At 43.8% G+C, this 14,752-nt stretch overlaps 1 protein-coding gene across 28 annotated transcripts in view; it reads left to right on the top strand.

The window, feature by feature from the left end:
* Positions 1-14,752, top strand: part of ZMYND11 (zinc finger MYND-type containing 11) — a 101,333-nt gene that overhangs the window by 71,466 nt on the left and 15,115 nt on the right. For 16 of the 28 annotated variants that reach the window (XM_083406396.1, XM_083406393.1, XM_083406404.1 and 13 more), the window contains 4 exons: positions 2,746-2,907; positions 11,204-11,281; positions 13,191-13,283; positions 14,644-14,731. In XM_083406396.1, the coding sequence (XP_083262522.1) occupies positions 2,746-2,907; positions 11,204-11,281; positions 13,191-13,283; positions 14,644-14,731 (421 nt within the window). The remainder of the gene's footprint in view (positions 1-2,745; positions 2,908-11,203; positions 11,282-13,190; positions 13,284-14,643; positions 14,732-14,752) is intronic. The other 12 variants (XM_083406406.1, XM_083406409.1, XM_083406399.1 and 9 more) reach the window with 1 other exon arrangement.

Raw genomic sequence — 14,752 nt, 5'->3', positions numbered from 1 at the left:
TGAACGATGTTGGTGGAGACACTCTTTGAGGTTTACTGGGCCGAGGCCATTTAGGGCTTCGAAAGCACCAACACTTTGAATTGTGCTCGGAAACGTAATGGGAGCCCGTGAAGGTCCTTTAGGATCGGTGTTATATGGTCCCAGAGGCTGCTCCCAGTCACCAGCCTAGCTGCCGCATTCTGTAGTTTCCTAGTCACCTTCATAGGTAGCCCCACATATAGTGTGTTGCAGTAGTCCAAGCAGGAGATAACCAGGGCATGTAGCACCCTGGTGAGACAGTCCGCGGGCAGGTAGGGTCGTACCGTTAATAGTTGTGTAGAAACATGAATTTTAGCAGATATATACTGTCATGCAGCTCTTAAAGCTGCAGCAGCTCTGTTCTTTATTCACACGGTCATCCTATCTTAATTCATAATACATTAGGAAGAAAAATGAGCTCAGATTTCACCACCCTAGGTGTTGCAAGATCTGAGTCACACACACGAGGGGCTCTTGCGGTGAGCTGGTTCACATGTCCCATTAAACCACATTGAAGTTTATTCTGAACCATGCCTTAAGGCAACTGAGCAGCATGCCCTGCTCAAACATTTCTGAGTTGCTCCTCCAGCCTTGGTTTCCTAATTGTGATTTGCTTGTGGGAAACATACAACAAGCACCGATTTGCACATAACACAAATCCAGCCTCTGGTTTTTTCCCTCCCTGGTGCGGCAGGAGCAGAGGAGCAGCAAAACACTCTTTCATATTGAACGATTGCTTATTTTAAAGGATGGTTTAAAGGGATGTGTGAACAAGCCCAGCATGTCTGGCACAAAACTTGGTTCTGAGGCTTCGCTGACACCCCCAATAATCTTGTCTCCTCAGACGACAGCTTCAGTTGTTCCTGCAGTGGAGTTGCCCCTATCAGGGAAAACAGTTGGAAATTGCCACTAGAATATTTATTTCTTTGTTATTTGTAGCATAAAAGCATTGGTCACGATCCCGGATAGCTGATTGTGCTGCGCTGAGGGGTTTTTGTTTTCCCTCGCAGCGCGCATGGCTAGGAGTTCAACTTGAACGGAAATCATGTACACTTACTTATTATATTGAGTTCAGGTTCAGCTTTGTTTTTTAAAAGAAGGTATTGAAGAGCATTTGAACATATTTTACCCATTGGTTGCTTAATTTCTTCCCACTGACATCAATGGGGTTTAAAAAGGACTTCGTTTTGGCTGGATTGTGGCTCATTCAGAGTTGGGAAATAGAAGTGGAGAGGTGAGAGACAACTGTTACTTTTTTTCTGAATTGTATTGAGAAATCCCATTTATAGGCTTCATTTACACAGTTGAAAATGTTTGAAGGACCAAGAACCAAATTAGGTCAAACTTTCCAATATTTGGATTGATTGAAATCGCATTGCAAAAGGTATGTTAAAAGAAAAAGAGATGCTGCTTAATATTGCCATATTCTAAAGTTTAAAAAGACACCTGTTTTGTTATGCTCTGCTTGTAGGTTCTCATAAATTTCAAAACTCCGTCCCATTTGTGGATTTTAGTTGTACTTGCACCAGGAGTGCCGAGCTCTTACATGGACCTCTGCTTTGACCCAGAATAGGTCAACTTCAACAGATCTTTCTGTTTTATCCTGAAGGCCTATTTCGATTTTTTTAAAAGCCAATTTCAGTGAAGGAAATGAGAATTTATAAACTGCAACCTTTCCAATGAACCCAATCAGAGCAACAACAAACTACAAGGCAGCAGAATTCGGAAGGAGGAGGGAGATGGTTCAATCCATATAGCACTAACCCCCAGCAAAAGATCTAGATTTGGCAATTATGTGTACTTCACATTTCAGTTGAGTTTGAGCTTTCTCAGGCTTGGTTCACAGTTAGGTGGAAGAAAGTCCTCTTCCAGCTGCATGGGACTTTGAGGAGAGGAGGGTGTCCACCTGTGTTCAGCTCAGTCACACAGGACAGTATCTGCTTACCGTCACTCCGTGCTCTTGGAGAGAAATCAGGAGACTGAGGAGCTACTTCTGCTCTTAACCAAACAGCAGCCCATTTTCCTCTGCAGCTCTGACTGTCTTTTGAAAACAGTGGCTTCTTTTGCCTAGTCAGGGGAGGTAAGCTATATAGAATCATTTGATGCTTTCAAAAGGAAGTCATAGCTGCTTAGACAGATTGGCGTGGGGTTGCAGTAGCAACTCCTGTTCCTTTTTTCCTTTCCAAGAATTCAGGTAAGGCAAATTATCTTCTGAACTCTGCTTGAAAGGAGTTCCCTAAATTCTTCAACGTGGTGGATTCCAGTCCATGCTTTCTAGCATATGACACCGGTATAAAGTCATGGTTTTAGCGGCCTAATGCCGAGAGAGTACTCTCATCACCTTTCTTCGAGAAGATAGAGGTCGTGCAGGGATTTTTTCAAGCTTGCATTATTCAAGCTTGCACTATTAATTTCTTTTAGCAGGGCAGTTTTTCTGTATAGCTGGGGACATTGCATATATGTTGTGTTTGTGTTGCTAACCAGACACTCTCATAACAAGCCTTTCTTGGAGGTTAAAACCTTAGTGTCCAGTCATCCAAACATTTGGGGGGGAAATTAGGGTTTCAAGTTTAAAAAAGAATTGAATAAACCATTAAAGAGTATGGTAATTAAAAATAAATAAATTATAATGCCTAACTGTTACTAGACTTCAAGAAATGTGCTTTGCTCATGGCTGTTTCAGATACTGACAGAATGTTCTATCAAATTATTTTGTATTTTTTGTAGGACTGGGAGACAGAAACTCATGACTGGTATTGTTTTGAATGCCATTTGCCCGGAGAGGTGTTGATATGTGACCTGTGTTTTCGTGTATATCATTCCAAGTGTTTATCTGATGAGTTCAGGCTTAGAGACAGCAGTAGTCACTGGCAATGCCCAGTTTGCAGGGTGAGTACATCTGAGCTTTCATGTGCTGAATAGAGACTTGGTATTTGTTGTTTCTAGTTTCAAGAAGATGTTTCTGGCCAGGAAAAAACACCCAGTTTTGCCTACTGCAGGGATGGCGAACCTGTAGCTCTCTGGACTCTTTAACTGGGACCCTTAACTTTCAACAGACCCAGCCAACATGGTCAGTAATCTGGGATGATGGGAGCTGTAGTCTACTAACACCCAGAAGGTCACAGGTTCCGCCATCCCTGCCTAAACAATGCGTATGTTAAGTGCAAATCCGGAATATGGTCAAATTTGGATGTGCCTGGGCAAAATCTAGAAAAGCCTGCTGTCAATGGGCATCTCTTGAGACAGACATTAGAACAAATGTTTTGCTAGATTGGTCTGAAGCAAATCATGATGTGCCATAAGCTGGAATTCCAGAAATACCTAAGTGAATCCTCAAATAAGTCTTGGCAGACGTTTGTCCTGGTCAGGCAATCTGTCCCAAGTGTGGAAAGCTCCAGTCTATACAGAGGGAGCACAGTCAGTTTCAGTAACAGAGCTCCCTCCTCCAATTCAGTTCATGGTGCTTGGAATCTGTGGGCACAGATCAGATTCATACACACACACACATACCCCATCAGAGCACACGCAGAACTTTGATTCGCAGCCATTTTATCTTCTGCATTTGCCTCGATGTTCGGCGCTTCCTACATTTGCCCAAGCTATCCAGATATGTCTTAAGATTTGGGGTTCTCTCATAACGCAGATGATGCAGATAAAATATAAAAAGAATATGTGCATATTTGCATAACTACTCCAGAAGGTTTGCATTATGCTGCAGCAAAATACATATATATTTTTTTCTTCTGAACTTTACTGATGTTTATAAATGCTACATAAAACTGTGGGTTGAGATCCACTGCAGTTTTTATTCAGACATTATAGATTGAGCTAATATTTTAGGTTCCCTAGAATTTCTATAATGCAAGGGTCTTTTCAGTCCAAATCTCTGTTTTAGTATTTTTCTTTAAATCACTCAAATACAAATTCCAGAGTCTTTAAGCTTTTGGTTCTCCCCGCCCAGTAAGTCATAGTTTGGGGGCTGGTATGGCAGCGGGGAGAGATGGGAAATGAGAATTTCATATTTGCCAAGTTCAGTTGATGAGGCAGGTAGGCTTTTCTCCTCTGCTTTTCCCATTTAACTTTCCTATATATACGTGTATAGATACACATGCATACATGGAAGATGTGTTGAAAAGCACTGGGGCTGTGAATAAACGATCGTTGTAACTTGTATTGTTGCAAGTATGCTCTTGTTTATAAGCAATAATGAGTCTGGTAGCAAAAGTAATGGAAGTTCAATATAATTTGGAGTCCATTGATAGGGTAAGCCATGGGTTCCATTTGGCCTCAGGAACAGGGAATGAATTTACTTCTGCCTGATTCCTCATTTAGTTCTTAGTTTCCTTCCTTGTCAGAGAGAGCTCCCAACCCTTTGACCTTGTCCTCCCATTTGCTGCTTTCCATCCATGCCTGCTTCCTTCCTCCCTTGCCTTGCTCGTGATGTGGTTATAGCTCTTCAAGAGGCCTCACTTTAGCCCAAGAAAACTCCCCACTTCCATATTTTTCTGCTGCCTCCTGTCCCACCTGCCCACTTCTTTGCTTTTACTCAAGTGAATGTAGGGTGGCTGGAGTCAAAAGAGGAGAGGGCCCCTGTATAGTTGTTTAGAAGGGAGAATTTCACCAAGCTACACCTTCTACACAATTCATAGCAGTGCAGTAACCCATTCCCTTTTTGCAAATGGCTGCCCTAAGAAACATCTAATCCGTATAGCTGCTGATCATCCTTATTGCCATCCCCAGCGCTGTCCAGCAAGACAGATTTTTGCTTCCAGCTTTGCTGGTATAGCCAAGCTGCTTTTAGGAACAGCAGCTTGTCCTTCAGCGCTGGGGATTCATGTTGTAAAATTGGGCACATATTCCTGGGTGTTATGGGCTCCTTAAATTAAGCCCATCTTTTTTTCTACGTGTCTTCAGGCAGTTTCAGTGTAACTTTAGGGGTGTATATTGTTCTCTGGAATTCATTGACATCAGGCCACAAACACAGCCTTAAAGAAAAGAAAAGGAAAACCCCACATAGGTCCCTGCAAGAGAGGACAAAAATTGCGACACTGTACCATTTGGCAAAACAACTCCACGCAGCCTGTTCTGCTAGTCCCTTGGCACTCTGCCGTAACACTGGCCAGCTGCATCTCTTAATGTTTGTGTCCCACTATGCACACCAGTAGTGAAGCAACAAGCATATTATACAAAGCTTTACTTAATGGTGGCAAATACCAGTCGCTACTCAGCAGAGGAACAGCTGATGCAGAAAGATTTGAACACCACCACTGGTTTATTGGCACTGAAGTTTGCAGGTGTAGGTTTCACATTACAGACAAGTGGGGTGGGGTTTTTTGGGGATTTTTTATACTCTCATGTTCATCTGGTATGCTTAATTTTACGGGTGAGTGCATATTCTCCTGCAGACTGCAGTGTCGTCAGGCCACGAATGCCTTTGTTTTGGAAAAAGCAAGACTTGGTCTGCTTCGCACCATTCTTGCTCTCCCTTAGCAGGAAGCAGAGGCTGCTGGCTGTTCTTGGGATAGCAGCAGCTGAATGACCAAGTCAGCTTTCTGCATTTCCCCCATCATCTTGCACAAACGTTTCTTCTGAGTTTCTATTATTATGAGCAGTTGAACTAGAGATTCATAAAGTTTAAGTCTCTCTACCCGTGCCTCTCTCTAGTACACAGGGGCGGGGAACCTTTTTGGCCCAGCAGGCCAGATCTTTACCCCCGTGGGTTAACATTGACAGAGGACCACAGCCACTTGCCTATTAGTCATCTGACATGGTCCCACCCACCTACCTGTCAAAGGTGGCCTATGGAAGTGATGGTGTGGGGTGCACCAGCACATTCACTGCAGGGACCCCAACAGAACCTAACCCCCATCCCATCCCTCAGTGACTGTGGTGATCACACAGGGTCCCCAGACGCTTCACCGTTGATCCCTGTGCCACCGCTTTATTTCTCGCTGCCACCACCCAGGCCCTACCTGGTACAATACTGAGTCCAGTCAAGGTTAAATTGGAACATAAACTTCTGTTTCTTTATTGCAGTTTAACAAGCGTGTGGTTTCATAAACGGTATTGGTCAATTACAGTCATGAGGTGTCTATCCAGACCTATAACTTCCGCTACCTGCTCTCACTCACTAAACCACCTCTCAGATATTTACTTGCCTTCCTGGCCCCTAACTGTTCCTGACGCAGCTTATTTCGCTACACTAACTCAACCTACCCACAGACTCTATCCCAATTCACTCCCACTCCAACCAACCACCCAACTCCCAACGAACTTCGCCCCTCCCAGAGCTGACTCCACCCCCTGGGCTCTGATTGGGTAACCTGTTTAACTATTTTACATCCAGCACTCTCATATGTTAACGTCACAGTGACATCACCTGTTGGGCAGGTTGGCACGGTTTGGGGAAAAACAGCTGTGTGGGCCGACATGGACCCCCTGCTGGATCCAACGTATGCACCCATGCTGTAATGCATGCACACCACCCAAGACTTCTTGAGCTAAGAAACAGGTGGTTCACTTGGGCACCAGGAAATAGGCAGTGGGTAGTAGTGGCTCCTTCTGTTGCACCTTGTCCCCCAACTTGCTTGGTGAAAAAGGCTGTTTAAAGTGATGATGGCAGTAGAGCAGACCTTTGCATCATAACTGGGTCACCAGTTAATCCTTGGAAAACAGGAAGGGGGCCAATTCAATGCATATTTAAGGAAGCTTAGTTCTCCCCAACCTGTGCTTTCCCTCGGAAGGTGGGAAGTACAAGTAAAGAAAGACAAGTAAATCCCAAACCCTCAGTTTATATTAATATAAACTGTGTTGTCCTTTTAATAATAGCTGTTCATCAAATGGCATACATGCAATCCCCTAATGCAACTTTAAGTAAGCATAGATGTGAACTGCTTGCCTCTCTTCCTCTATGCTTGCAGTTATATATATATTATAGTCAAAAGCCAAATAAGATTACCAAATTCTACAGGGACAGTAAAGAGCATATGTGCTTTGAAAACCGTTTTATTTTTCAGTCCCTTTGTGAATTGAGATTCAACAAGTTTTTTCAGGGTAATGTTTGTGTTTGTTAACAGCGTGCATGAACTACCCAGGCATTCTCCCATTCAGGAATTGTAAAAGTCCAGACATGTCTAGAAGCACATCAAGCAACCGCCATTCTTGAGTTCATATTTTAAAACTTATCCATTTTTTTAAAAATGTGGTGGTTGAGTGAAAGTCTGAAGATAATAGGTTCATAAAGGCTAGTAACAGATTATCATCATCATTTTTTTTTTTTTAAAATTCATTACAGTATGGTATTCCTTGACAAAATAAACAAACAAATGTGCAGGTTCCTGGAGAGGAGATCACAGGCACTCTGTTCTTCTGCTGCTGTGCTACTGTAAACTAAATCATGGTTCCTTTAGTGTTAACATTTTGTGGATTATCTTGCTCCAGACAGACCATGAGCTGAAGCCAATATTTGTTTATGGACTGGAGAAAGGAGCAAAGCAGCTGCCATATTCTTTTTCGGAACCTGTCCATTTGCTCGTTCACGCTAAGCCATGATTTGGCTTAGTGTCATGTGTGAACTGGGCCAGTATGTGGAGCAGTTTCTGGAATGCTTGACGCTGAATCGATTACAACGTGCTCCAGCACACAGACATTGTCTCTCATTCACCATGAATGTGGAATTGTCAAAAGTCAGTACTGAAAATATTTAATTGGCGGTATGGACAGGGCTTTCCTGTGCTGGCATGGCAGCAGAAGCTAAAACTGATAGCAAGACCTGTCTGAATATTGTCCTTTATAAAAACGTTGGGACTGTTGAACCTGGTGTGCAGATTGCTGCTGGCTAATCTTAAAAACAGTTTGGCAGTTGGGTCTCCCCTCCCATATTTCTAGACGAGTCCCTTCCTGGACACATTTAAGCCAGATTGTTGAATCATTAAGGGCTGTGAGAAGTGTTTATTCGTGTTACAGCCTTTTTTAGATAGTAGAGCTGAAGAATTCATTTGACAGACTTTGAATAATTCAATGTATGTCTGAAAAATGCTGTTGCCTTTGGTCTTTGAAGAATATATACAGCACATGTGCAGATTAAGCATACTGTATAGGGTCACTGGTGCATTAGCCCACAGGAGACAGTGCCAGAACATTCACAGGCAATTCTGTTTATGCCAGGGGCAGCATGCCAGTGGCTTTATAGTAAACGAACCCTACTCTAAAACAGTTTTGTTTTTCCAAGTATGCTAGCTGTGTAGATATTTCTCAAGAAGTGGTCTGCCTCCTCCTAACTGGCTCTTAAATCCAAATTTGGCTGTCTTCCTTGGTCACTTTTTCGCTGTAGTGTTTGAGAATGAATTTGGACATTCAGAGATAGGGACAGGAAGCATAAATGCCCCGTGCTTCCTTTCCCTAGTACTGCTCCATAATATTTGAAACAGATCAAGAGGTACTATTGCAGGATCAATTTTTAGTTTGATAAACCATGCTATTCTTAATGCCAATGGGATAACCTGAACTAACATACTTATTTTCAGCTATACTGACTGTTTTTGTTTAGAGAAAAGGAACAGGGAGACTCAAAAGAGTATTGCTTGTCACCCCGCAAAAGTACCTCAATTCTTTTGCGTCCCTTAATGCGGTTTGAAAGAAAACACCAAGATTTTTCTCAGGAAGTACTATGGTTTATGTAGGGATCCTTACAGAATTCTCCCTGATATATAGGGTTTTAGAGTTCTGAATTACCAAAACTCTGATCATCTTGGAACCCACAGTACAGTACTTTGGTTCCAGAATTTGTGCCCTCAGGTGTTTAAAAATTAAATAAAGGTTGCTTTTCTGCAGGAGTATATCAGCACCCCAACACAAAATAAAACTTTGAAAAGGCTTTCCAATGTATTATTTCAATTTTTCTATTTATTACAGTGCTGAAAGCAATAAACACATTTGTTTGCAGGAAAGTGTGTTTTTTTTAAAGTGCACTCCTACAAAAAGGAAACACAGAAATAACTTGAAGGAGTAACCTTTTGTTTTTGTTTTGTTTTTTTGCGTGGTTTGTGTGTGTTGTCACTTTTTGGGTGGTTCCCCCCCTCCTGTATAAAATACATTATAAACAATCCAACATTTTTATTTCCTCCTGCATAACAGCTAGCCCAGAACTCACTCTATGATGGAAAAGTTGAATAGTTAGCAAATTGTGCTTTAAATGTTTGAGACAGGTACTAAACAGGTGACCTTGGTGTTGTGCATTGCAAGTTTCACTTAGGCAATAAGACCAAAATTACTCAGTTGCCAAGTATAGCAGCACATTGAATCTGGATAGCCATGTTGGCTTCAGTGGAACTTTTCAGGAATAATGATTTTAAGGAATGCAGCCAATATACCAAACAGCTTGCATTCATTGGAAACCGACATAGGAAATTGTGGTTAAGAAAGTTGCACTAAGAATTTAGAATAAAGCTGTTTGGGTTTCCGAACACTCTTCTGGCACAATCCTCTGGTTTGATATTATTGTACAAGAGTGCTTGTGAGCTCTGATCTTCTGTAAAAGGAAGGAGCGACTTTTCAGTTTCGCAATCCGGATTAGGTTCCATGGCAGCTGAACCACGAGAGAGGGAATTGGAGGACCAAAAAGGCTACTATAAGTTTTTCCAAGTGGTGACATTTCCCCCCCACTAAATAGGACAGTTGACATTTGTGACACAGCCAAGATCCCTGTGCATCCAGGGTTTCCCAGTCTCACCATTAAAATGGCATAAGCTTTTGAGCCACTCCTCATACATAAACTCAGCATTTTTCTCTACCAGCTTGGGTTCATATCCACAGAGGTTATATCTTGCAGCCCCCATGACTTAAACAAACAAAAAAAGCGTTTTTCATCCAGCAGCTTTTTGCTCCCCCAATTGACAGGAATAGAATCATAGAGTAGGAAGGGATTCCTGAGGATCATCTAGTCCAACCCCCTGCGATGCTGGAATCTCAACTAAAGCACCCATGACAGGAGGCCATCCCATCTCTGCTTGAAAACCCCCCAAGGAAGCAGAGTCCACAACATCCAGAAAGAGAGTCTGTTCCACTGTTGAACTGCTCTTGCTGTCAGAAAGTTGATGTTCAGTTGCAATCTCCTTTCTTGTAACTTGAAGCTATTAGTTCAAGTGGAAAACCCGGGTCAAGTTGACCTTTAAGACTTCTCTGATCCCTCAACAAAATATATAGAAGGGCTATTCTTCCACTTCACACTTGGTGGCTCATTACAGTACCATGGTTGACCTACTGGTTGATGTTGAGACTCTATTAGATGTCCTCTTTTCTCTTTCTCTTTTCTCTCTTTCTTCCCAGCCTCCTTTTGTGTTGATGTGGATGTTCCCTGTTAAGATGCCTTCCTCTCTAGTCTGTAGTTTTCAATCAAGGCTAATGCCATGTCGAGGCAAACATACGCCTTTGCCTATGTTACCCAGGGTCATCCCCACCCCACCCCAGATTGCCCTAATCAGGTATCTAGATGCCATTGGGGTTCCTCACCAGCGTAGCATAGCACGCAGAGTGCTGGAGCAGAACGCGAGAGACCTTGGTTTAAATATCTGTTCAGTCTTAGACTCTATAAAGATGAAATCGAGAGAGACATTATCCTAGTTTCTCTTCCTTAACTGTAAAACTAGAATTAGCAGTTTAACCTCACAGGGAGGGATGCTTATAAGGGCAATTAAAGTAATTGTATTAAGCCGTTTGCACAGCAAAATGGCAGTCCTAAGTAAGTTAACATAGACATAAATCCTGTAGGTTTCAGCAAATGCATCGACCCAGCGAACTTTGGGGCAAGTTAAGTGTGCTTAGGCATGGGATAACAGGCTGAGATGGTTATTGCATCATTTCACAGCGGCCATTAGATTCCTCACAATTAAAAAAACGACGACAACCCTCTTAGAGAGTCTTTCTTCACTTTCTGGTTTTAAGAAATTAGAGGAGGGACAGACAGAATGTGCAGTGCCTTCTAAACCAGCTTCACTCCATGCAGATTCTTGCCTAATCGCAATCTGCAAGTGAAGATTAATCTAGCTTGCTTGAGCTAACCTGCCGCTCAGTGTTTTGCCATTGGATCTTTAAACGTGTTTTGCCTTGTAAGATTTTGAGAGACTTGCTAAAAGTCTGAATTCTTTAATAAGACTGCTTCTTTTCCTTTTTGTTCGTTTGTCACCAGAGCATTAAGAAGAAGAACACGAGCAAGCAAGAGATGAGCACCTATTTGCGCTTCATCGTCTCCCGGATGAAGGAACGAGTGAGTGTTGAAACATGATGCTCTCTATGGTTCAATTGCTCTTTATGGCTAAGCCCCAGATTCTAGTGATTCTCCCTGTACCTTTCAATTCATTTCTGAAGCAGAAGACAAGGCAGTGGTGGCTTCTCTCTTCTTCCCCCCACTCTACACCCTTCTCCCTCACCTCTCCAGCTGCTTTTGATCTCCCCCCTCTGCTAGAGGATGGCGGGCCAAAAGGATTGCACGAAAAACAGGTTTCAACAGGGCCGTGACCTCATCCTTGAATTCAGTTGCAGATACACAAGGGGAAATCTTCCAGTTGTAATCGGACAACTCCGTGTGGATTAGCTTGTTCCATCAATTATATTGTATTTTGGAGAATGCCGTGGCCCAGATAAGCTTGAGCACCTCTTGGCAGACAACAGCATTTTCTTGTTAACAGCTGGGTGACACTGGATAACACGTGTCTGTGTAACAAATGGCCATGACTTCAATCCATGAGATAGCCTTGCGAAGGTGCATCAAGCCCTCAGATTCCCAGATGATCTTTTTCTTTCAGAGAGAACTTGTTGCGACTCCTACTCAGAGAGCTGGAGAACTTCCTGGCATTACAGGACCCCTGTATCCTATACAGCTTTCCTGTATCCTATTGCATTCCCTCCTCTCTGGCTCACTCATTCATTCACCTCCTTCCTTTCCCTCCTCCTCTCTGTCCTTCCTTCCTCTTTAGGCAGCACTGCAGCAGCACAGTCCCTCTCCCCTGTAATCTCTTCCACTAGTTTGTCTTCTTCTCTCCTCAATAGCCTTCTCCATGCCAGCTTCCTCCATTGTTCCTCTCCGCTTCCTCTTCTAGCCAGGGCCTGCTGCTAATGCCCTATATACCATGGCAGAACATGCTCCCAAGGTTTCACAAGCATATTGTCACTGCACAGTTCCAGTCCTGTTCTGGTTTCCCATCAGGTCATCTGAGAAGCCACATGGAGCTTGGCTGCAGCGGCCACGCTCTTCTGGCAGCATGATTTGGGTGTCCTTTCACTTCCTGTAGGGCCCTATTCTTGCTGACCTGCAAAGGTGCCAGGTTGTCCCCAAGGCTGAGGGAACTTGGATTGTGTGTTGTTCAGAGGAGGCTGAGCACTCTGGAGGAGCCAGCCACTGAAGCTGCGGCGCGCAGTGCGCGTTGTGTGTGGCATCACACACGTGCGCCGGACCCGCTCAACATTGAGGGGGCCGAAGACACCTCACCGCTCTAGAGTTGGCACACCTGCTGACCTGACATAAAATTTGACAGAAAGTGTGGTTTTGACTTTTGCGTATTTTGCGCATTTTGCTTTGGAAATCAAATGTGGGCTCAGTTTCCAACTTGGAATGTTAGGAGACAAGGGTGCAAATCCCTGCTCGGCCATGAAGGTCGCTGGGTGACCTTGGGCCAGTCACTGCCTCTCAGCCCAGCCTCCTTCGCAGGGTTGTTAAATGCGGAGGGAGAGAACTATGTATGCCAACTTTTGCTTGGGGGGGGGGGGAGAAGAAGGTGGGATATAAATGCAATAAATAATCAAATATTTATTTATTTTTGCATGCAAATTCAGGTTAGCAGAATTTATTTGGAAATCACCACTCCAATTTGTTTGAAGCTTAATAAATCTGTTTTGGGAAGGAATCACTGTTTAAAAATCCCAGATGGAGAGAAAAATGCTGTGGGTTTTGCCCCATAATTAAAGCATGGCTGTTTTAACAAGAATTGCTTTTTGCAAGGTGACCTCAGGAATTTTTGAATTAGCAAGCTCAGAAAACTTAACATTGTCCATGCGCATCCACTAGTCAGACAGACACGCTTTGGGGCCTCCATCTGAATACATTTGAATTATGTCAGTACTTTTCTGTTACAGCACTAACTAGCTACTGAACTGATGTACTGTGATGCTTTTTTTAGGCTATTGATCTAAACAAGAAAGGCAAGGACAACAAACACCCAATGTACCGTAGGCTGGTGCACACAGCCGTTGATGTTCCAACTATACAAGAGGTATGTTCTCCGGTGGTGGACCTACATTCTGGGGGGCGGGGGGCGGGGCTGAAGCTTAAACTGTTCACAACCAGCAACGAGGTCTGGTAACGGCTGTCGTCTTCTTCGGTGGAGTTGTTCCACGCCAGATCACCATGGCGGACTCTCAAACATTGGGATGGTTGAAATACAGCAGAAAATCAACCGATTTGAGTCATGTGACTCAAATTGGGTCTGCTAGACCCCCAAAATTTAAGCCGTGTGGATTAAAAGTTGCTTCTTGGGTCTTGAAGCTTAAGGTTTGTTAGTTTCCCAGTAGATCTGCCCCCGGGTTTCCCTTATAGTAATTGGAATTGTTCTTTGTGCCTTTTCATAAGACGATGAACGGCAGTGGAATAGGGATAGATTTGGGTGTGGGTATGTGTGCATGTTAATGTTGGCAGCCCTCAAACCGCCTACTCTAGATCAGTCCCACTCCAGGAGGTCAACATGCTCCATGTTGGGTAAACCACGTGCCAATAAATCCTGATTAGATGTAGCGGATGCGAGTGGCACTGTGGGTTAAACCACTGAGCCTTGGACTTGCCAATGAGAAGATCGGCAGTTTGAATCCCCGCGACGGAGTGAGCTCCCGTTGTTTGGTCCCTGCTCCTGCCAACCTAGCAGTTCGAAAGCACGTCAAAGTGCAAGTAGATAAATAGGTACCGCTCCAGCGGGAAGGTAAATGGTGTTTCCGTGTGCTGCTCTGGTTCGCCAGAATCGGATTAGTCATGCTGGCCACATGACCCGGAAGAGGTACGCCGGCTCCCTCGGCCAATAAAGCGAGATGAGCGCCACAACCCCAGAGTCGGCCACAACTGGACCGAATGGTCAGGGGTCCCTTTACCTTAGATGTAGCACTTACATGCTTCTTAAGTCAACAGCAGTCTGTGGGGCTGGGCAGCAGCGTTTTCTGGTGGCATCGTTGTGGTTATCAGGATTGGCAGGGTGAGGTGATGGCAAGGTCAGTGTGGTGCAGGTATACTGATGAAAGTTCCAGATTAGCTTGCACATTTGTGCCTCGCCAAACTTGCTGCTGCTTCCCCGCCCTGTGCCTTGATAAGCTCAACGACACAAGTGGTTGAATAGTCAGCTAAGCATTGTGCCACACACAAGGGCCAGTTCCAAATGTGTCACGGGGTGTCTGTCAATCAAAAATGCTAAGGATTGAAGCTGGGACCTTAAGTGTAGAAAATCTGTTCTCTGGGTTGTGTACAGTTCTGCTTTTATTTTTACTCCCTCGAAATGTGTAATATAGAAGAAGTCATTGGCCCATGTTTGCCTGGATGTGTTTGGTTGCCATCTCAAATGCATGCTTTTATGACTGTTTCAATCTATTTAGAAAGTAAACGAAGGAAAGTACAGGAGCTACGAGGAGTTCAAAGCAGACGCTCAGTTGCTTCTACACAACACAGTGATTTTTTACGGAGGTAAGGTCAAAAACATGGGAA

The sequence above is a fragment of the Podarcis tiliguerta genome (assembly GCF_965153285.1).
Source record: "Podarcis tiliguerta genome assembly, chromosome: 12".
Classification (NCBI taxonomy): Eukaryota; Metazoa; Chordata; class Lepidosauria; order Squamata; family Lacertidae; genus Podarcis; species Podarcis tiliguerta.
This window is presented reverse-complemented; position numbering and strand designations above follow the sequence as displayed.